The 22,517-nt window shown below is 45.6% G+C and overlaps 1 protein-coding gene across 1 annotated transcript in view; it reads right to left on the minus strand.

The window, feature by feature from the left end:
* The window catches only part of RAC2 (Rac family small GTPase 2), a 29,254-nt gene extending 8,331 nt beyond the window's left edge, over positions 1–20,923 (minus strand). Inside the window, exons 1-5 of the mRNA XM_084809745.1 lie at positions 20,779–20,923; positions 17,263–17,334; positions 13,151–13,268; positions 7,601–7,663; positions 6,229–6,388 (exon numbers count right to left, since the gene is read on the minus strand). Coding sequence (XP_084665871.1) covers positions 6,229–6,388; positions 7,601–7,663; positions 13,151–13,268; positions 17,263–17,334; positions 20,779–20,813 — 448 coding nt within the window. The 5' untranslated portion in view covers positions 20,814–20,923. The remainder of the gene's footprint in view (positions 1–6,228; positions 6,389–7,600; positions 7,664–13,150; positions 13,269–17,262; positions 17,335–20,778) is intronic.
* Between the last annotated feature and the right edge of the window lie 1,594 nt (positions 20,924–22,517).

Here is a 22,517-nt window from a genome sequence, read left to right on the forward strand (position 1 = left end):
GGTCCCTACAACTCTCTTCATGCTCCTTTCAACATCACTGTTGATAAAACACTGCAAAAAAGTACTCTCAATTGTATGCATATTTGCATCAAGATTCTCCTCGCATGATGTTTGGCAGGTGTGCACAACCACTTGTGTGCATAGATAAAATACACACACAGATCCAGACTTGATGTGATTGCACACTCTAGGGCTATGCGAGTGTTCACCTGCAGCACAGTTAACAATCAAACTGAGGACAGTCTGCCCCAGAGCATCCCTGAGTGCACAGCTACCTCAGAGACCTTCATAGGGGCTTGTGAACTTGTTTGGCTGAATGCATTCCCAGAGCTCCCATGAAAGGGAACCCTGATAAGGCAAGATTCATGATTGTGGGAGCTATGGAAGCATGTTCGATTTAATACACTTACAAGCCCTTATGCAGATTTTTGCAGACCATCATGCTCAAGGTGAGGAGAAGGTTTCTGGGCATGCATGCTTGGACATGTCCTGTCCCCACTTTAGCCTTATGAATAATGCAGGTGAATTGCTGCATAGGACTTCTGTTGTATCAAGACACTAAGATGTAGTATTATGATGTGCAGGAGCATATGGGTGCATCAGTAAAGCATGGTGCAAGAAGCATTGTGATGCAATGTTATATACGATCACATCAAAGTTGCTTCTTTGCAGTGTTTAATGCCTATGTTCACATTAGTAACATAGAGGAGGAAAAAGAAGGAAATGGGCTGAAGGGACTGAAAGCGGTGTCAAAAACTGCATATGGTCCAATTCTGGAATTCAGGGGGAGTGGGTACAGCAAGGTACAGCAAGCAAGAGAAACGATAACGGAGGAGCAGAAGAGGGAAAATCCTGTTATCCCAAGGGGAAAACGTGTGCATATACACTAGGGTGGCTACGAGTCCTGCTTTACAACTCTTGGATCCAGAACTGTCAGTGAGGCACAGGTGAACTCAGTGGCACAGAGCACTTTTTATCAGCTCAGGCTGGTATACCAACTATGCCCTTATCTGGACAGAGACAGCCTAGCTACAGTTATCCATGCTCTGATAACTTCTCGTCTGGATTACCGCAATGCGTTATATGTGGGGCTGCCTTTGAAAATGGTCCGGAAACTTCAGCTGGTCCAAAATAGGGCAGCAAGATTGTTAACAGGGACTGGCCAACGAGCGCATATTATGCCAGTACTTTTCCAGCTGCACCGGCTGCCAGTCCATTTCCGAGCTCGATTCAAAGTGCTGGTATTAACATTCAAAGCCCTTAACGGCTTGGGGCCAGATTATCTGAAGGATCGCCTCCTCCCATATGTGCCTGCCTGGACCTTAAGATCATCGTCAGTGGCCCTTCTCCGTGAGCCCCTGCCAAAGGAAGTGAGGCGGGTGGCTACTGGAAGGAGGGCTTTTTCTGCTGTGGCACCCCGGCTCTGGAATGAGCTCCCTAGTGAGGTTCACCTGGCACCTGCACTGTATTCTTTCCGGCGCCAGGTGAAGACCTTTTTATTTTCCCAGGCATTTTAGCATTTTAGCTTTCTAGACTTTTGGCTTTGCTGTTTTAAATCTGTATTTTAAATCCCTGCACTGCTGCTAGGTTTTATTCTGGTTGTGTTGTTATACTGTGGTTTTAATGTTCTATATGTTTTATATTGTTTTATTGTGTGCTGTTTGGTTTTAATTTTTGTGAACTACCCAGAGAGCTTCGGCTATTGGGTGGTATAGAAATTAAATAAATAAATAAATAAGTTACAGAGGGCAATCCTCATTTGAAGTCATCCCCTGCTATTTGAAGGGATGCCCAGCCCAACTCCACTTTACAGGTACAGGACCATAAAAAAAGAAGCAGTGATGGCTAGAAGGGGCCTTGAAGTTGCCCTTCCACAGTGGGTCCTGGACCACAGACTGAGCAGGCACGTAGTCACCCAGCCACTGTCTTCCCCACTGTGGTGGGATGTATTGTATTTCTACTTACATTCTATTAATTTTTCCTGAATTTGTGCCTAGACATATAAATCAACATATGCTGGGTGTATGCAAAATGGTGTCCTCTTCCTCTCTCTCTCTTTTGTTGCTGCCGCCACGTTTTTTGACAATGCATAAGTGGCCACCCCCTAATACACACTCCCTGTCCTTACGCTTTTCAGAGTAATAAAAGTTATGTTCAGGGACAGCCTAAGACATTTTGCTGCCTGAGGCAAAAGATAAGATGGCATCCTCCCATTCCAAGTACAGGAGCTAACGGAACTGGGGGCTGAATCTTACTTCAGTACAGTGAATGGGACAGTGTCCTCTACTGAACCTGAGGGCAAAAGGCTAGCTTAGGGGGCATAGCGTAGGCTGTGAGGCGCACACAGCTCTGTCCTCCAACAGTGGGGAGTGGCTGAGATGCTCAGGAGGAACAGCCAGGGGGCTCCTGTTGCTGCTTCCCAGCTTCTGCTGCCTGAGGCAGTTGCCTCACTGTGCCTAACAGTAGGGCTGGCCGGCCCTAGTTAAGCTGACATTTTTTGTTTCTGGATGCCCATGGAAATGTCTGCTGGTCATCATGCTTTACAAGTGGACCTATGTCAGCCTTCCCTACCTGGTGTCCTCCGTATGTTTTGGACGACAACTCCCAGGTTTCCTGACCACTGGCTCTGCTGGCTGGGGCTGATGGGAGCTGAAGTCCCAAACATCTGGAAGGCACTAGGTTGGGGAAGGGTTCCCTTTGCCAACAGATCTCCTGTTGAAGTAGAAGGGAGCCAAAACAGGCAAGAAGAAGAAAGTATAGACTTATACTACTGTTGTGAAAGTCTCTAGAAATCTCTAGAATATTAGAAAAAAAATATGTATCAGGCAGATTTTGGATTTTGCTACTATGCTGGAAGAGGAGAATACTAGGTTGACTAAAAAGGAAATATTTTATGGACAGGAACAAGTATTTGTGTCTGTGTGCCCCAGAGAGCAGCCCCCACGCCCCAACCCACCCCAAATTGCCATCTGAGACATGCCATCTCTCCTTTCACTCTGCCCTGTGTATCCCATAATCTCTCACCCATCTAGGAAAGAACATACAGTGCCTGTACAGTTAGAGGCAAGGACTTTGAGAAAGAACTAGAGTGGAGCTTCTGCCTTTGCTGGTTAGCCACATATCAGGGCAGGAAAAGGAAGTTGTGGTTGAACAACATTTCAACAGTTCGATCTTGAAGACTAGTTCTGGGCATAGAAAGATGAGGAGAGGAGAGAGAAAAGAGGAAAGTGGCTGCTAATATCATTCGTTCACACTTAAGCAAATGGGCTCAACTAGAAGGAGTTGGAAGAGCTACCAGTGGTGGGGTCATCATAGGTGGGACAGTATTGGCAAGAAAATAAGTAAACAGTCCTGGGATTTCTCCAGGACTGGCTTTCGCTGTCTTGAGATCTGAGGCAAACGGTTTTTGCCTTCCTCAGTCACCAGCCTGTTCTGCCATTTTATGTCCCACTTGTGGACTGTCGTTGCCTCTGCTAGCAAAAGGAAGGAAGCTATTCTAAGATGGTGTGATCAAGCATATACACAAAAACTCCCTAGAGCTTTCGAGCGGATTAAAGATGGACAGGCCATTCTATTTCTGGTCCATGTCAATTTCACATGAGTTCAGTTATAAGTCTGTCCCATCCTGTTTCCACATCAATCTCCAAATTCTTTTTTAAGCACAAGAATTGCATTTAAATAGTATTTTTGCACATATTTTTCCCCAAACTACACATTTGTATGTGCATTTCATCCTAAATTACGTTTTTGAGCTAAGAACTGTATCACAAAATTCAGAGAAGTGCAAATTCCTAAGGATATCTGAGTTCCAATCTGCATTTTAGTCTGGAAAGTGCAACTTAGGTCTGTTGGCTTAAAAATGTGGACCAAACAAAATCTTTGAGCATCCTGAGGGTGGGCACCATCTCATCCAAGACAGTACTGCTCTGAAGCCACCACTCCAGGAAACCTGTTGCCATGCCTTAGAAGCACTCTCCTCCCCATGCCCACCCCAGGGCCAACTCAAGACATTCTGCTGCATGAGGCAAAGAACAAGATAGTGCCCACTCCCATTCCATGTACAAAAGCTGATTGGACTGGCAATTGAATCTTACATCAATACTGTGGATGGGAGAGTGTCCTGCACTGCATCTGAAGGCAGCAGACTAGCTTAGGGGGTACAGGACAGGACACATGGCACATAGCTATCTCCTCCAACACATTGCTGCCACCTCCCAGCATCTGCTGCCTGAGGCGACTGCCTCACTCTGCCTAATGTTAGGGCTGGCCCTACCCCACCCCCATCCATTGCTGCTGCCCTTGCCGTACTTGCTTGTGGCTTTATGGGGAAAAAAAAAATTAAGTGTCAGACCAAAATGACAAAATCTACTGCCCTCCACATTTCAATTGTCTTTTAGTTTTAATAAATAGATAAATAAATCCGAAGATCTGCTCCCTAAGCTGACCATCTCACCTGACCTCTGGATTCAGGGGATTGGATCAGGGGACTGGAAACAAAGCCCTATGAAGAGAGACTGAAAGAACTGGGCATGTTTAGCCTTGTGAGAAGAGAAGACTGAGGGGAGATATGATAGCGCTCTTCAACTACTTGAAAAGTTGTCACAGAGAGGAAGGCCAGGATTTCTTCTCGATCATGCCAGAGTGCAGAACAAAGAATAATGGGCTCAAGTTACAGGAAGCCAGATTCCAGCTGATCATCAGGAAAATCTCCCTGACTGTTAAAGCAATACGACAATGGAACCAATTACCTAGGGAGGTAGTGGGCTCTCCCACTGCTAGCATTTTCCATTTGGACTCATTACAAATGACTCACATTATCTGGCACTATAAAAGTGCATAGATCATAATAAGACATGCACCTCTTTCCAGACATCACAACAGTTGTAATGTATCCCCTATGCCTCACTTTTTCACCTGAAAAGAGAACTGCAGATCCACTCTTTGTGGGTGCGGTCTCCTGTGATTTGTGCCCATGTGTGAAAAGTGGGGACTCACATTCCCATATTTGACTGCAAATATTTTTCAAGGGAAAACTGTTTCATGAGAACCCCAGTTTTGGAATTTCCCTGTGCAGAGACATTTTTGCAGACGGATTTCAATGTGATCCCCAATATGCCTGATGTTCCAACCAGAGCTGCACTGCCACATCAAAAGTGTGTGTGCATGTGTATGTGTGTGTAGGCATGTGGCTGCTTGCATTTTTATATGCATTCACCTCCCTATGTGTTGATGCTGCTCTCCAGTCCTCCTGTCTCCACATATTCCTGGACACCGCACCTGTCCATTTCTACAGCAGCACTACGAGCTAAAGGGCAAACAAATGGGGTAAAGATGAGTCGGGGAGACCACTGTGTTGGATCCTCCTGGTTAGGGGTGGATGAATCTGTCAATCTCAGTTTTGTTGAGATTGTTTTACTTTTAAGGTCAAGCTCATTCTGTCCCATGCCCATACAAGTATGCAATTTTTAAAAATCTGTATGGAAATTCATGTACATTTTTTTGTAATTTACGCATTAATGTATGCAGTTTTGTGTGCATTTTTAAATGCACTTTTTTTTCATTTACTTGACATTGCTGAAATGCTGTTCCATGCACACTATTCTCAAATATTTTGTGGGCACTTTTCCCTAATATGCAAATTTTCCCCTGAGATGAGCTACATCAGAAAGCTCACAAAAATGTGTATTTTGGAACAGAACTCTGTCTAAGCTCACTGAAAGACTTGAGAGGAGCAAATTGGGAAAATTCATTTTAAAAAAACTTTGATAGAGCAACATTCTCACCCATCCCTCCTTCCGCTGTATTTTTGTTATAGTCATACTTTGACAAACCAAAGAACAGCTAGAAGATATGGTGTAGCTTTCTCAGCCCTACGTGACGTAAGACAAATGCATGGAACATAGGGAGCTGCGTAATACTGGGTCAGACCCGTGGTGCACCCAGCCCAGTATTGTCGACGCTGACTGGCAGCAGCTCTCCAGGTTTTCAGGCAGATTTTTTCCTAGTCCTACCTGAAGATGCCAGGGATTGAACCTGGGACCATCTGCATGCAAAGCATGGGCTCTAACGCTGAGGTACAGCTCTTCCACATGGAGATCTGGGCCAGCGAGACTAAAGCATTAGTATGGTTACCTTCTTGCATTTGTTCTGTTCAAGTCAGCAGGGCTTCCACAATTTTAACTGACATAGCTTCAATTTGGCATCTCCATCCCCCTCACTGTCACATACCAATCTCTTTGGCCAGTGCAAGGCCTTGTGGATATGTAATGGGTGCTAGCTTCTTCTCCTTGAGCTTCTCAATGGTGTCCTTGTCATCCCGGAGATCCAGCTTCGTGCCCACAAGGATCATGGGAGTGCTAGGACAGTGATGTCGTACTTCAGGGAACCACTAGAGGAAAATTCAAGATTTAAGGGGGAGTGAGACAAGAGACATGGAGACAGGGGGAGAAGAAGAAAAACTGGGCTGCCCTTCTGTACCAGTGCTGTTTACCTACAGATAAGGATGACCTGGCTTCACAATAGATAAGGACTGAGCAAAAACTTCACAGTAGAGAAGGACAGCTTGGCTGGATCATCAGATGGAGTTCTGTGTAATCCAGAATTCTGTCTCCAAGAATAGCCACCGGGTGCTCCTAGGAAGCTTATGATCAGGCCACAGTGGAGATAACCATGCCTGTTGTTTACACCCAATGTTTGGTTATCAGAGATATACTGCCTGCCTCTGAATATGGAGTATCTGCTTTTAGCTTGGCTGATAGCCTTCAAACCTCCATTCATTTATCTACTCTACCCCACCCCCCAGACACCATTTCTGCTAGTGGCTAGAGCATCCTGATAGAATGCATGCCATACGTTCATTATGTAGCATGCAATCCTATGCATGGCTACTCAGAACTGGTTCTCAAACTTGAGTCCCAGCTGTTGTTGGACCAGCACTTCCTTCCTCTCCAGCCAGCATGGCCATTGGTCAGGGTTGATGAAAGCTGTAGTCCAACAACAACTGGGATCCAAGCTCGGGAATGAACCTACTCAACTGATAAGATAATCTACAGACGACCTGCTTGTGTGCTCTGCAGACAGGTGGATGGGAGGGGAGGGAACTACACACAAACAGCAGGGAGGAAGAGAAAGGGGACTGGAGGCATGGACAGAGGAGGAAGTGGAAGTGGTGTGGGGGGAGGGGGGGCAGCAGCGCTGGGCCCCAGGCAGCTGCCTAACAGTGTCATCTGTTGCTGCTGGGCCTTGCTTTGATCTAACTGGTTATCATGGTACAAGTTGATCTCAATGGTGGATCTCAACAGTCATGAAGGTACAAAGGAAAGGAGGTGGTCTTTCAAAGGCCGAGCTTTGGCATTTCAAAGGACCCTGGGCTGAGCTCTGGCTTTGTAAATTATAGGCCATATAATAGTAGTAAATTATAAGGGCAGGGACTGGATGGCGAACTCCTGCAGGCCCCATCACAGTTGTAGGGGGGATCAAAACATTTAGGGTCACTATACATTGTCATGCTGCAGCTGTTTCTAGACTGAGCATTTTCCAACCTAAGTCTCACGTTCTTTGTGCCTCCTTCTCTGCTACACAAAGCCCAGAATGGTCTCACCTTAGCACGGACGTTTTCATAAGACGCAGGGCTGACTAGGGAGAAGCAGATGAGGAAGACATCCTGTAGGCAGAAACGAAAAGAAAAGCCATGAAAAGTCACACTGTCCCATGTTGTGAAGTCCCATGTTGTGAAACACAATTTATCAAGTACTATAGGGCTTTGCCAAGTGCTCAAAGCATTTCCCACACCATCTCTGTAGTCCTTACAACAACCCAGTAAGGTAGGCCACTATTATTCTCCCCCCCCGACACACACACACACACACACACATTAACTAGTAATAAGGTGGCAGGAATGCGGAAGAATGTCATTAACTATAACCAGTTCATGAAACCACATAAAACAACCTGAATCTGTATAACCAGGAAAAAATGAATATCTGCAGGCTCCAGTTGTTTTTCAGTGCATTACAAAATTAGCACATAATCCAATTAAGCATCCTTGACTCCCATTGATTTCAATGGGGGTTAAGCATCTCTTTATTAAATTAATGCAGTTTTAAAACGGCTTAATCTTAAATGAACAATACTGATAGTACACTAAACATGAGAAAAGGAAGACTGCGTAGAGATAGCAAAGAATAGAACAAAATGGAGGAAGAGTGCCCCAATATAGAAGTGCAGATTTCAGAGAAATCCTATGGTCCCTGGGAAAGCATCCCAGGAATCATAGGATATAGCGGATTTCCCCTCCCACAGCTATAGACACTGCTACAACCTCGGGAGAGGAAATCTGAATGGGGATTTCCCAACTCCCCACATCTACCAGCCACCATGGCAAACTCTGCAATGGCTTCTCTTCTGTTGCTATCTTGGAAGAGGGTCAGGGAAGTTAGGAAGGGGGCATGCCAGTGTGTAGGGAGGGAACAGAGAGGGCATGGAACCGAAGGATCCACAAGCCTCTCTGTGCCTGGCCACGCCCCTAGGTAAGCAAGCAAGATGCCCATCCACCTCAAAATAGCGGACAGAAGGAATGGGAGGTATTTTCTCCTCCACTGTTTCTCCTGTTCTGCCTGGCAGGGCATAGGACAGGCACAGAGCTCCTTCTGTCTGTCTACAGAGTGGCAGCCCCTTGGGACTGGGCTTTTAGAGAACTAATGAAAGAGAGTAAACACAGGAATTAGAAACTGATCAAGAGTGTATGGTGGGAGAAAAGCTAAGTTGCCATTTCTCTAGGACAAGGATGTGCAGAAGGTAGTTCAGGTTTTACTGCTAGGTCTCTGAGTGATTTGGGAGGGGAAAGAAGGAAAAGTTCCTGTTGTGCAAGCACCGAGTCATTACTGACCCCTAGAAGGACGTTGTTTTTCCTCAGCGTTTTCCTGGCAGACTATAGCAGGGTGGTTTGCCATTGCCTTCCCCAGTCGTGACTACCTTTCCCCCAGCAAGCTGGGTACTCATTTTACCAGCCTCGGAAGGATGGAGGGCTGAGCTGACGTGAGCCGGCTATCTGAGAACCAGCTTCCGCTGGGATCAAACTCAGGTCGTGGGGAGAGTTTCGGTTGCATTACTGCCGCCTACCACTGAATCACTCTATCCACATCAGATTGCCCTAGCCAAAGTGCTTCCATCATGTCTGGATTAAGCTCAAGCTTGTTCATCCTCATCCATCACAAAATTGCCTCCAAGAACCTATTCAGGACTTCCATATAGGGTTATCTGTTGCCTGGAAATCCTGTCCTTTTTTGACTTGATGGAGTTCTGTGGTGTGTACAGCTTGATTTGTGTTTGGGAGTCAAGCTGCAGGCTTTTCCACAAACTCTGGGAACTTTTTTGTGCAGTTTTCCCTTTAAGTGCCATGGTCTGCACAAATTTCTGAGCAATTTGCATAAATTACGGCCTAATTTGTGCAAATTATGGCAAATTTGTGCAAATTGCTCAGAAATTTGTACAAACTGTGGAAACAGAAAAAGAATTGCACAAAATGCCCGAACTGGCCCAATTCGCTGCAGATCAAGTTGGTTGTCACAGCAGGAACCGAAATGAAGTCCAGGGGGCCAAACCTAGGAAAACCCATGAAACTTCACCCCCCCCCCCATGGATTTCTCTGATATCCTTAGTTCCACAGTCTCCCTGGGATAAATACTAAATAGGCAAAAAACAAAGGTAGAGCTATGTGTCATCCACATACTGGGGGCATTGCAGTTCAAACCTCTAGGTGACTTCCCCCTGCAGTTCATGTAGATGTTAAATAGCATGGGGGACAAGTTGGAACCTTGTAGTACCCCAGAGACCAAGTGCTATGAAGGAGAACAGAAGTCCTCAAGCACCATCTTCTGCGTCCAACTGGTCACGCAGAATCAGAGCCACTGTTACATCATGCCCCCTAAACCCAACCCCAACCCAGCCAGGTGATCCAGAAGGATACCATGGTTGGTGGTATTGAAAGCCACTGAGAGATCCAGAAAAACAGACAGGGTCATACTCCTTGTGTCCATTCCCGTAGGTGGCCAATGCTGTTCAGTTTTGCTGCCTACTTAGAAATGCAGGAGTCCTCCATACTTCCTTTCTAAGCAGTGAATTCTGCTGAATTTGCACAAGAAATGATGCCTCATTTGACTAATGTAGCTGCCTCCGTATCTACCGAATTACTACCATTCGATATTTCTCAATGCACATGAAAACAGTGTTAGAACTATTTATTTTATTTGAGAGTGCAGAACACACCATTTCTCATTTCCTGTCATTAGCAATGTAATTAAGGGTTTTAGCTCATTCATTATCCCTGTACTGACATCTGATTACTCTCACGGCTGAATATTCCTCACCTTGTGGTTTGTGAAAGTTAACATAGTACTTTAACCCTGTTTGCTCCTCTGTGTAATCCTTGGTTTTAATTTACTATTACAAATGAGAGGCTTCATATACTTATTAACCAATATCAATTATTGCTGGCACCTATCAACACCATTATTAAATAGGGTAGCAATATGCAAAATAGGACAGGATTCCTGTGACTTTAATAGGAGCATGCCAAATGTCTGTGTGTAAGCACATTTCTGGTATGAAAAGCAATTCTCTGAAAAACCCTCCTAAGCCTTGCCTTATAGGAGGGGCTTTCAAGCTGCTGTTTGGCAGCTTCTTGGGAATTTGTTTTTCAAGAGAGTAGTTCTTGCCGGCCATGTGACTCGGCCAACCAGGAATCATATAGCCAGCACGATAATGCCACAGTGCCATGTAGCCAATCCAACATGGCTACCTGATGATAACACAAATTACAGTGATGACACTGAATGGGCCTGGGGTGACATTTTCACGTCATTTTGCAGCCCCCTGCTAATTATCATAACAGTGGGGGGATTTTGCAGACAACTTTTTTTTAACAACTGTTATATTTATTTATTTTATTTAAGATAGATAGATAGATAGATAGATAGATAGATGATTTGCACATGCAAAAATGCACAATTTCCCCCAAAATGCACATTTTCACACTTTAGCCTATGGGGGAAATGCACATTTTTGGCTGGATTGTGTGTGTGTGTGTGTTTCTATGATGAAATTTGTGCAACATTTGAGAAAGTTAGAAAACCGGTCTGCAAATCTGCAGAACCCACCCCACAGGGGAAGATCCAGTTTGCTGCAGAATCTGAGGGTCAGATTAATTACAGTCTGGACTCATTTGGCTCTGCTGTGGATTTCTCTGACATCCCTATGCCGGCTTAAGTATTTCCCCTCACATTGAAATCACTGAGATTACAGTTGTGTGAACTCACCCGAGGCCGCCCCATGACCTGCTTGCTGGCTCCCCGCCCGCCCACTTCCTGCACCTGCTCGTGCTGGGAGCCCACCTCAGCATGCACCGAGTCAGGCAAGAGCAGGGGGTCATGAACTGGTACCCGCCCCGGAGGGCCAAACTGGCAGGAACCTGCCAAGCCCCAGCCCCCAGACGGACACTCGCAACATCCCTGAGATCCACCAGAAGAAAAACTCCCACAAACACACACACATCTCTTGCCCTGGTCACTTGTATTCTGGCAGGATTTGGGATGAAGCAGGGGCTCAGTGGCACTGAACCTCATCACTCCAGGTTTGGTTTGCTCTGTAAGAGAACTTATTCTTGCAGAATGAAAATCACAAGAAGTCCAGTGCATTTGGTGAAAATCTTTCTCCAGTAGAGGCCAACATCATTCTTCCTCAAAGGAAGCACCAGCCCTGCCCTTAAGGTGGAGTGGCCCACTTCAGGCAGCAGACTTTAGAGGACCATTAAAGGGCACTGAATGGGCAATTATTTAATTTACTCGTATATATTTCTATTACCAATAGGTGCCATTTTATTTATTTACTTATTTACTTACTTAACAACATTTGTATACCGCTCCACATATAAGCAGATTCCGGAGCAGTGAACAAGAGATAAAATGAATAAAAGATAGACAGACTGAAACATATTAACATTGTTCTTTAAAAAGCAGAGTGCCAATAAAACTGAGGCTGGTCAACCAAGGAAGACTTCCTGGAAAAGAGCTGATGTCAGGAAGCGCCGAATTTGGATTCCATGCTTCAAGCACAGAAATATCTTGAGCTGTCTATGCTCACTGACAACTTTCTAGGGATCCTTCTTGCCTCTCTTCTCTCTCTTTTCTCCCTTTGCATCTGTTCAGCAACTATTATTGCATAATACTGACATCCAGGAAGGCTACATGCTCCAGCTTCTAGCACTGAGTGAGTGGTACAATTAGGTAATTTTAGATTTGGGACTTAATGGTCTTATAGGGACCCCCACCCCTTAAAGGTTAGGTGTATTGTTTCACTTACTTCACAATGTGGTATGCCATCCCTGCTCCTCATTCTGCTGCTTGGGGCCCTGGATTTTTGCCCTATAGTCTTGCACTAATGGCCCCATTGCCAGAACTGGGGATATTGCAGGGATGTGCAAATAAGCAAACTCTATCTTGCCGAAGCTCTCCACATTCCATCTTGAAGCTCATTCCAACTCAAGTCCATTATCAGATTGCAAGCTCTTTTTCTCTTTCTACATGAAAATCCATGCGTACTTCTGTGCATATTTTCCCAAATGTACGCATCAGTTGTGCCCAACTTTGAAATGTACACATTGTTCTCTCATTGATTAAGGCATATTTGTGCACATTTTTTCACATTTTTTCACAACTGTGCATTTTTTCATGCACATTTTCCAAATGTACAGATGCTGTTGAAAAGGGGGGTCCACGAATTACACTGCAAGCTCAGAAATGTACAGACTTCGACCACAGATTGCATCCGAGTCCGTGTTCAGTCCAGAAGGTGCAGACTGGGTAAATCCTGATCAAAACCGAACTGAAACAAATTTCTCATGCATGTCTAGGATACTGAGCCCTTGATATTGGGAGACCCCCATGAAAGAAAGGAGTGATCCAGTTTCATAGGACAAGCAGAGAGGAGGGTTTCTGGGAAGCCTTGAGAGATGGCAGACACGGATAAATATAGCGGGGAAACTCTAACATCTCAATGAAATTAGATTGTGAACACTTCTTCTGCAGTGCAGATGTGAGACAAAACCCCAGTGCATGTGAAGAATGCAAGAGGAAAATGCCTCAGAGTGACTCACCGTCTGCGGGTAGGAGAGAGGCCGCAAGCGGTCATAGTCCTCCTGGCCAGCTGTATCCCACAGTCCCAGGTTCACAGGTTTGCTATCAACCATCACATTGGCAGAGTAGTTATCGAATCTGTAACAGATGCATGTCTCAGGTCATTCCTGTTTGAAATAGCACGAGATACTTGGGACAGAGGGATCTCTGTCCCATATCATGGCTTCAATCCTCAGGTAAATTAGCCTAAGCAAGTTCACGGAAGGAAATTGTCCCATCCCTTCCTACCCCTTGCAGCCTCCTGCACTGCACCCCCCACCCAACCAGTGCAGGATGGGGTTAGAGATGGGGGAGAATTTTTTGTTTGGCCCACACTGTAAAGCCAACCAACCTAATTCACACTTCCCAGACTAATACGTGGATTGGAACAGAGTTGTCCTTCAGATTGTACACTTCTCTGAATGTTGCAGTGCACTTCTTAGCTCAAAGTTTTTGTAAAAAAAATGCTTAGATTAGGAAACGTTGCATCTGAAAATATTGGGGAACACTGCACATAGAAATACATACATTAGGAGAAATTGTGTACAAAAATAAATGCAAAATGTGCGTGCTTTAAAATTGTAGATTGATGCGGAAATTAGATTAAATGATTGAACACGTGCAGAAATGACATGGACCAGATATACATCCAACCCTAGGTGGGGTTCAGGGGGCTGTAGCAGGGGAGAGGAGGGGATGGGATGGGAAACTTTCCTTCCATGGACTTCCTTAAGTTAACTTATCTTAGGATCTGCCATGGAAGGCTTAGTCAGGAAGTCAGACGAGAACTTTATTGCCTTTCATAAACAAGAATAGAACAGACATAGGAAACTCCTGGCTCCAGCCAGAAACAATTAGTTCAGTGCCACCTAGTGACTAAACTGTATAATAACTATTATCCACACAAAATCCAAGCTCCTTTTTTATTATTCCTCCCCCACCCCCAGCAGTCCCCTGCAGCCATCCCACATTGTTCAGGAGGGCTCCTGACCCTCCAAAGATGCTTGGGGGGGGGGATGCAATTGGCTGCAGGGGAAGAGGAGATGAGACACTGAATTTCTGTAAGTTAGCTTACTTTAGGATCCAAACTAGTGCTTGTTTATAACGCACATTAGGAGAAAGTATAAATGCATTCCTCTTTGAATGTTCAACAGCTATTAATTAAGGGTTTGTCCACTCAGTTGCTACTTAGGGGATTGCATATGCCTTTTCCAACATGTAATCTTTGCACTGCTACCACCATACCCATCCACCAAACTAGTGGCAATTTCTTAATTTTTACATGATCATGGTCTGTGTTATATGGGCTAATGGTGTGTTTGTGAAGGATAAAGCATTGCTGCTTCTCATTTGGAGATCAGTTTATTGAGTTTCTGCTGGCCAATCAAACCTATGAGTCTGTGATGGTTGCCCCATCCCTGTGCCTACTGCTCTCTAGACCAAAGATGTACTATATGCATAAAGAGTGTTCTGGATTATAATGGGCTAGAACAGCATCTATGATGGCTCCAGCCTGAGTATCTCATAGTGACTCTGCAAATGATGTAGAATGCGGCAAAAGTGGTAGAATTCTGGACTGCAACACTTCAAATGGGGTGGTGGTGATGCGTCATATTTTCAAATCCTCCCCCATAAAATAAGCTCCCTGCATGTATACTAAGAGCTTTTCTATGTCAGGCTGTTAATCGGCTGTTAATCTGTGGTATCTATTTTCAGTTTCATCGCTGAATTGAGATCCAAGCACTACACAAGAAGTGCTTTCTTTCGCTTTCACAATTAAATGCCACATTTTCCCTGTTCTAAAAAAAACTTGTGGAAAGTGCTGGTTAGTGTCAGGAGCACACTAGTGGCCTCTTTCAGTCTACTCCAATAGCCAACTCAAGACACAGACAAAAGGATTCTTTTCAAGGCTTCAATCCTTTTACAACTTAATGACTCTTTCAGATGCCAATCACCAGCGACTTAGCAATGAACAGCAGGCTAGCCTATGCTCCGGGTTAGGCAGTTGGTCCCCGTTTGAAGGCGAATCACTTGCAGACCCTGAACTTATGGGCTAGGGAGAGTTCCTCCCTCTTTCCCTTGGGTCCACAGGACGCAACCATTGCTTGCACGCCAAACGGGTGCTATGCCTCCTTTCTGCGCCCTCCATCGCTCGTCGCTCCCTGCGTCTGCATCGAGCATCTAGCAAGCCCCCCTCCCACACTCTCTCACTGCCAGGGTCATTATCTATTTCAGGAATGATGGCAGGAGGAATGTCTGCCAGCTGCTGTGCCTGTGAGGGATGGGCGGGCTCCTCTCCCACGGATTGCTGTTCCTCCTCAGAATCAGAACTGCTCTGGGGTTCTATGGGCTCAGTTTCCACCCTGACATCTAGACACAGAAGCAAAACTGGATGGTCACAATGTTGTCTAAAGAACCTGTAAACAGCCATGAGCAGGGAATGCTGAGTGCATGATAAATGCCTTGTGTAGAGAAGCCCTAAGCCTACAACACACCAGTCCTCTACACCAGGGGTGGGCAACTTGTGGCCTTTCAGATGTTATTGGACTGCAGCTCCCATCATCCCTCACCATTGGCTGTGCTGGCTTGGGAGTTGCAGTCCAACAAAATCTGGAGAGTGACCGGTTGCCCGGCTCTGCTCTGCTCTACACCAAACTAAAACATATATGCAAAATACATGCTCCCCTACTGCTTGAATTAGTACAGCCCAAGAACTCTGCCATGTCCGTCTGCCATCTCCTTCCATGTAATGTGTAGGACAGATACACATCTCTTGCCTATCCTAACCCACCTGGTTCTCTTTGGCATTCACATCGGGGATTGTATAATGCTGTCTTTCCTCGAGCCATAGGAACTTGGCATGCTGTTCAACATCTATATGAAGCCACTGGGTGAGATCATTAAGAGTTTTGGGTTGGGTTGTCACCAGTACACTGATGATACTCACCTCTATTTCTCCTTGTCATCAGAGTCAGCTGAGGCAATGAAGGTGCTGGAGGCTATAATGGGCTGGATGAGGGCCAGTACACTGAAGCTAAATCCTGACAAGATGGAAGCTCTGTGGATTGGTGGTTCCCAAGTCTGGGAATTGGGTAAGTGACCTGTCCTGGATGGGGTTGCACTCCTAGATCCATTCCTGTCACTGCAGTCCCAGGTGGGCTCCGTGGCCCAGAGTACTTGGGGCCAGCTTCATCTGATCCACCAGCTAGGGCCTTTCCTGGACAGGGATAATGTAGCCACAGTGGTACATGCGCTGGTAACTTCCTGATTAGACTTCTGCAATGCACTTTACGTGGGGCTGCCCTTGAAAATGACTCGGAAGTTGCAGCTAGTGCAAAATGCAGCAGCTAGACTGCTGACTGGAACATCTCCTAAAGATCACATAACACTGATTTTAAAGGAATTGCACTGGCTGCCAATATCCTTCTGGTCAGAATTCAAGGTTCTGGTGATGACATTTCAAGCCCTAAGCAGCTTGGGACCTCAATATTTGAGGGAGCGCCTCTCCTTATATATGCCTGCCCGAGGATTGAGATCTGTTGGAGGGGCCCACCACTCTGTCCCACCAGTGTGTGACATACACTATGGTGGGACGTCGGAAAGGGCCTTCTCTGCTGTGGCACCCCGGTTGTGGAATGCCCTCCCCTTGGAGGCCCAATTGGCGCAGACATTGGTTTCATTTTGGCACCAAGTAAAAACATGGCTTTTTACCAAAGCTTTTGAGAGCTAAATACATTCCCTAAAGTAGTACATTGTTTTAACGTTTTTATTGTTTTAGACTTTAATTGGTATTAGCTTGTTTAATGGTTTAATATGTTTTTAGCTGTTTAAATTATTTACTGTTTTATACTGTTTACATTTATTTTATCTGTATGCAGCCCTGAGATCTTAATGATATAGGGCGGGATACAAATGTTTTAAATAAATAAATAAATAAATAAATAAATAATAAAAATAAAATGGTGTTTTCTCAATATTTGCCAAAGGTATAGATGAGGTGGGTAGAGAAATCAGCTCTCCATATTAGCTGAGTCTTCTAAAGCCCAAATTCATATTCTCCAAACCCTCTACCTCCCGCCGGCACCATACTCACACAGTGGGGATATATTCTCCTGGGAAGGCATTTGTGGTATAGCTGATCAGGAGGCAGGTTTTACCCACAGCTCTGGAAAAAAGAAAAGAAAAGGCACATGGTGCATTTTGTTGTAATATGTCCACCCGGTCCTAACAAAGGCAGAGCAGGAAAGGGATATGCTCCCCATGCCTTGGTCTATCCCTGTGTAATCAATGCTAGAAGGAAAGCATGAAACGATGTCACCATGTTCATTCATTCATACGATTCATGTCATACATTCATTCATTTGCAATATGAATGAACTCCTTTCCATTAAAAAAACACACCCCACACTCAAAGCAACTTGCATTTTTTTAAACCAGTTAAAAACACACAGCAATAATAAGATCATAAATAATGATAACATTTTTAAGAACCGTTGTTTGACAATTTAAAAGCCAGCATAGCAGGACATGTTAACCCCCCCTCCCACACAAAACATCATAAACCAGAAAAGCCTTTTGTGAATACAAATATTTTATTTTCAGTCTGCCTGAGCAGTGAAGAAGACAGGTGGGCTTCTCTCTGGGGAAAGTACTCCACAGTGCAGGCGCTACCACTGAAAACACCCTGCTCCACATATATACAGATTGTACTTCTCTAAAGGAAAGTGTATAGAGCAGAGGATCACATGGGCAGGAAAATAGGTGGAGACTCTCTTGAGCTCTGCAGGGTTTAGCCCATAAAAGCCTTTACTGGGCCCAGTAACCAGTGTAGTTAGGGTGACTCCTGGACATTTACCAAAATGGTAGGGTTTTTTTACTCAAAAAGCCCCCCCCCCTTTGTACTTAGCCTTAGCTGGGTTATCAGCTGTAACTGAACATCCAGCAGCAAGGCCAGGCCCCAAAGCACACCTAGGTTAACCTGATCCCCTGGGAGGCTGCTATCCCACCTAGGACCAGAAGACTCCTCACATCTCCAAGTCTAAGAGAACTTCCTTCCTGTACCACTTCTCTCTAATGATATATTGCTCTAATGCAGCCTTCCCCAACCTGGTGCCCTCCAGGCATTTTGAACTGTGGTGCTCATCATCCCTGACCATGGGCCATGCTGGTTGAGGCTGATGGAAGTTGTAGTCCAAAACACCTGGAGGGCACCAGGTTGGGGAAGGCCATTCTAAGGCTTCCATCCTATGCACTCCTAACTGGAAGTGAAGCCCAATGACATCTGCTGGGTTTACAGCTGGATAAACATACTTAGGATGGGGCAAGAATTAAGATATTTATGGCAGTTTGGATCCAGACTCTTAAGCCCCATTGGTTTCAATGTGTCTACACTGATGGGAGTGGCAGTCCAATCCATCTAGAGGGTACCAGGTTGGGGAAGGCCAACTTACTACCTGATCCTGTTAACTGGACAGTGAACCGTGCTCCCTGTACTATGGCCCCACCCTCCACTTCCACCTGCTCATGAGAATGGTGCTTCCTTCTCTCTTGCATTCTGTGGCTCTGTGTCCTTACAGACTTCCTCCCTGGAGCCTTTTAAAGAGGAAGGGACTGGGGTAAAATGCAAACACTTCTAATGTTTCTTCTTTTTGCTACTGGCCCAAGTGACATCAGTACAAACCCCCCTAGCATGGGAACAGGCTTAACCCTCTTGATGGTGAGCTCAAAATCTCCCTTCAGGTTTCTCTCCTCCTCCTGATGGTTAAGAGTGCTGCTCTTAGAAAATTTGTGCACAGTACCAACCCAAGATGCAGGAAGCTGAGGCTGCAGAGTCCTATGCACACTCACTAGAAGCAAGTGCCGCCCAAAATTAGGCGGGGCTGACCTCCGAGTTAACATACACAGGACTGCAAGTCTTACATGTGGACGAGGTGAGCGTTTTTAATGAGCTGACTTCAATTCATGGAAAAGAATATGCTTTTGAGTCAGCCAGAGCACATCATCAGGAAGGAGGTGAAGATTTGGCTTGATGAAGAATTTATCTGATGTCTTGCAAATGCCCTTAAACCATCACAAGCTGTTCCAATAAAAGATGCTCCCATTTTGTTGCACTTTTCTTTTAATAAGTATCATGACACCAGACTGTGGCCCCTCTCTAATAAACAAATATGTTTACTGGGAGGGGGGCACTTTGAGAAAGGGAGAGATATGTGGCAGGCCAAGGGCTTAACCCTACCCCACACTCACAGTAGCCTGATGGCAAGCCCCGAAACTACTCCCCCCATTTCCCCCTTGCTTTGCCTCTGAATGGCAAACTGTTGGGCCAGTTGCTATACATTTAGGGTGGCCACTTGCACATTGCAAAAAAGGGAGGAGGAGGAGGAGGAGGAGGAGGAGGAGGAGGAGGAGGAGGAGAAGAAGAAGAGCATAACCAAAAAAAGAGGACAAAAGAGAACGCAGATTTGCACAAAATGTGCATATGCCCATTTATATGTATCAATGCAAATTTAGAAATAATTACTATAATTTACATAGAAATGCAGTACATCTCAGCATAGTGGGGAAGGCTGTGACCAGACCTTGTGTCTGTTTGGCCTACTGTCATGGTGCTAACAACTAATGGGCAATTTCAAGGCCCAGCTTCCCTTCTGATGGTTCTTTATCTTTCAACTGGACTTGGACAGGACAGCCCTTCAAATAGAGGACATCTACAAGTAGAAAACCATCTTCTGATAGCCCTTCAAATAGAGGACTGTAAAGTAGGATACATGGCCACCCTATTTTCCAAGGGCTAACTTTACCTTTTGAGCCAGGTGCTGACCTCTAGTCTATGACTGACTAGTGACATCAGGAAGTGATCATTCCAATTCCACTCCAGGGATCACAGGTGTCCTATAAACCTTAGAAACTATTTGCATCTTAGACCTCCAAGTTGCAAATGTTCCAGGCCTCCTAGAAGCAAATGTTTTGCCAATTTCCAGTGCAAAGTGTTGTCCATGAATGATCACATATGTTCTCCAGGTTCATCAATGCAGAGGAAGCACAACCCAGACACAAGGTCACAAACCGAAGGGCCATACCTTCATTCCAAATTCAATTGAGAGATGGCTACACTGTCCCAGGCTCGCAATCCGTCAACCCAAAGGATGCAACTGTTTAGTTAAATGCTTTGGAAGGATCAGGGATGCATTCCATATCTGTTAAATGTCTATCCTCCCACGAGTGCTTAAAGCCATGTACCAATAGTCTTCTGCACTCTGTTCCTGACTCCACCACCAATAATAGCTCTGCCAGAAATTGCGACACAGAAATAACACACACATTCTATCCAGGCTAGCATTTAACTGAAAGGTGCTTGTCTTTATGTTCCATTTTGAAAGCGTAAGGTGTTCTTTCCCCAACCTTATTGCCCTTGATGCAAATCACTGTTCCTTCTTTCTCATGTGTGCATGGCCTCCCTGGAAGAGAGATGGAGAGTCAGAGAGAGAGAGAGAGAGAGCACGCACACACAATGTCGAAGGGCCTTCAGAGTAGAGAAGTAGTCACTCCAAGGAAGAGTTGCCCCATCCCACACTCTCCCCTGTCCCTCAAGAGAATGGTGCATACATACCCATCTCCCACCACCACACACTTGATGGCTTGCATGACTGTGGCCTAGCGGAGCCGGGGAGTCCAGCGAGTCTCTTGGGCAAAGATAACGGCTTTCTGCTGATGGCGGTAAGTCTCCTCAGTTATGTCAAAACTGAAGCTGAACTGAACAGCAGGTTGTGGGTTAGGGAGGAAAGGGAAGAGAGAATGTTTCTCAACCCGCCCACTGGGCCCTTCCCCCATGAGGAAGCAGTGGCTGTTTGCTGGTGGGGGGAAGGGCATGCAGTCGGAAAGATATTTCTGTCTTTGCATGGCCCAGATGGCTAAGCGTTTCCTTTCATCACACTCTGTGACTCCAAGCTTTGGACAGTATGAGAAGAGGTTGCTATGCAGCTTCCACCCAGGAAGAACCATCCAAAGAACAGATGGAGAGGAAAACACACACACACATGGAGGACCTCTTCTCTTTTTTCTCATACTTTGGCTGAAGAGAAGACACCTGGTTGATTAATCATTGGCTTTGTGGCCATCTCCGATACCATGTTGAAGGAAGAGAGAAATGGTGAAGAAAGGGGAGAGAGAGAGAGAGAAGAATTCCAATTTTAAAATGGCACTAAAAAAGTTACAAAAGCCCACTTTTTAATACTGTCCTTTAAAAAATTACTTTTCCAGAACATTGTCAACACCATGGCCGGCTCTGGGTCTTGGGGGGCCCTTGAGCAAGATGCCCTAAGTGGGCCCCTACCTGAATGGTTCCACCTACTCCTCACTTCTGTCTCCAGTGCCCATTCACTTGCACTTTCCCTCTAGACCTGCCTTGTACAACTGCCCAGAGGGAGAGCACAAGGCCAATGAGAGACGCTGCTCTATCTCCTCAATCTGGTTGCTGCTTGCACGCTTGGAGAGGACAGATGAACAAGCAGCAACAGCAAGGAGGAGCAGCAGCAGCAGTAGGTCCAAGAGGTTCTGAGGGTCGACAGTGGGACCCCTTCAAGCATGTGGACCTTGGCAGGTGCCCAATAATACCTAACTCTGTTACTGCCCATGGTCCACACTTCCATGTAAGCAGTGGAACACCCATACCAGGGTAAGCCCAAGACATTTTTCTGCCTGAAGGAAAGGACAAGATGCCCACACTCCACCCCCATTCCACATATTATAGACACTGATAGGACTGGCAGTTGAATCTTACTTGGTGATGGGACAGCACTCTCCACTGCACTTGAGGACAGTAGACTAGCTTAGGGGACACAGGGTGGGTGACTGACACACACAACTCTGCCGTCCACACCTCGCTGCTGCTCCCCACCCCAGCATCTGCTGCCTGAGGTGGCTGCCTGTCTCTACCTAATGGTAGGGCTGGCCCTTTACAGAACCAGCTACCCACACAACTTCCTTCTCACTAATAAGCACCTTTATTCACCTTAACTCTAACCTTTCTCCCAAAAGAGGGTCTATGACCCCTCCAGCAAAGGCAAAGTACAGGATGAAGGGGCAGGATTGCAGCTTGAGATAGATAGACATATGGTCAAGGAACACTTAATTACTTTGAATGAGTTCAAATCTCCAGGGCCAGATGAACTGCACCCTAGAGTAATAAAGGAGCTGGCAGAAGAACTCTCAGAATCACTGTCTATTATCTTTGAGAAATCATGGAGGACGGGTGAAGTGCCAGATGACTGGAAGAGGGCTAATGTCCCTAGCTTCAAAAAGGGTAAAAAGGAAGCACCTGGCAACTACAGACCAGTTAGTCTGACATCA

Source organism: Heloderma suspectum, chromosome 7 (assembly GCF_057233095.1).
Source record: "Heloderma suspectum isolate Gila_16-S chromosome 7, 16-S_ref, whole genome shotgun sequence".
In the NCBI taxonomy this organism is placed as follows: domain Eukaryota; kingdom Metazoa; phylum Chordata; class Lepidosauria; order Squamata; family Helodermatidae; genus Heloderma; species Heloderma suspectum.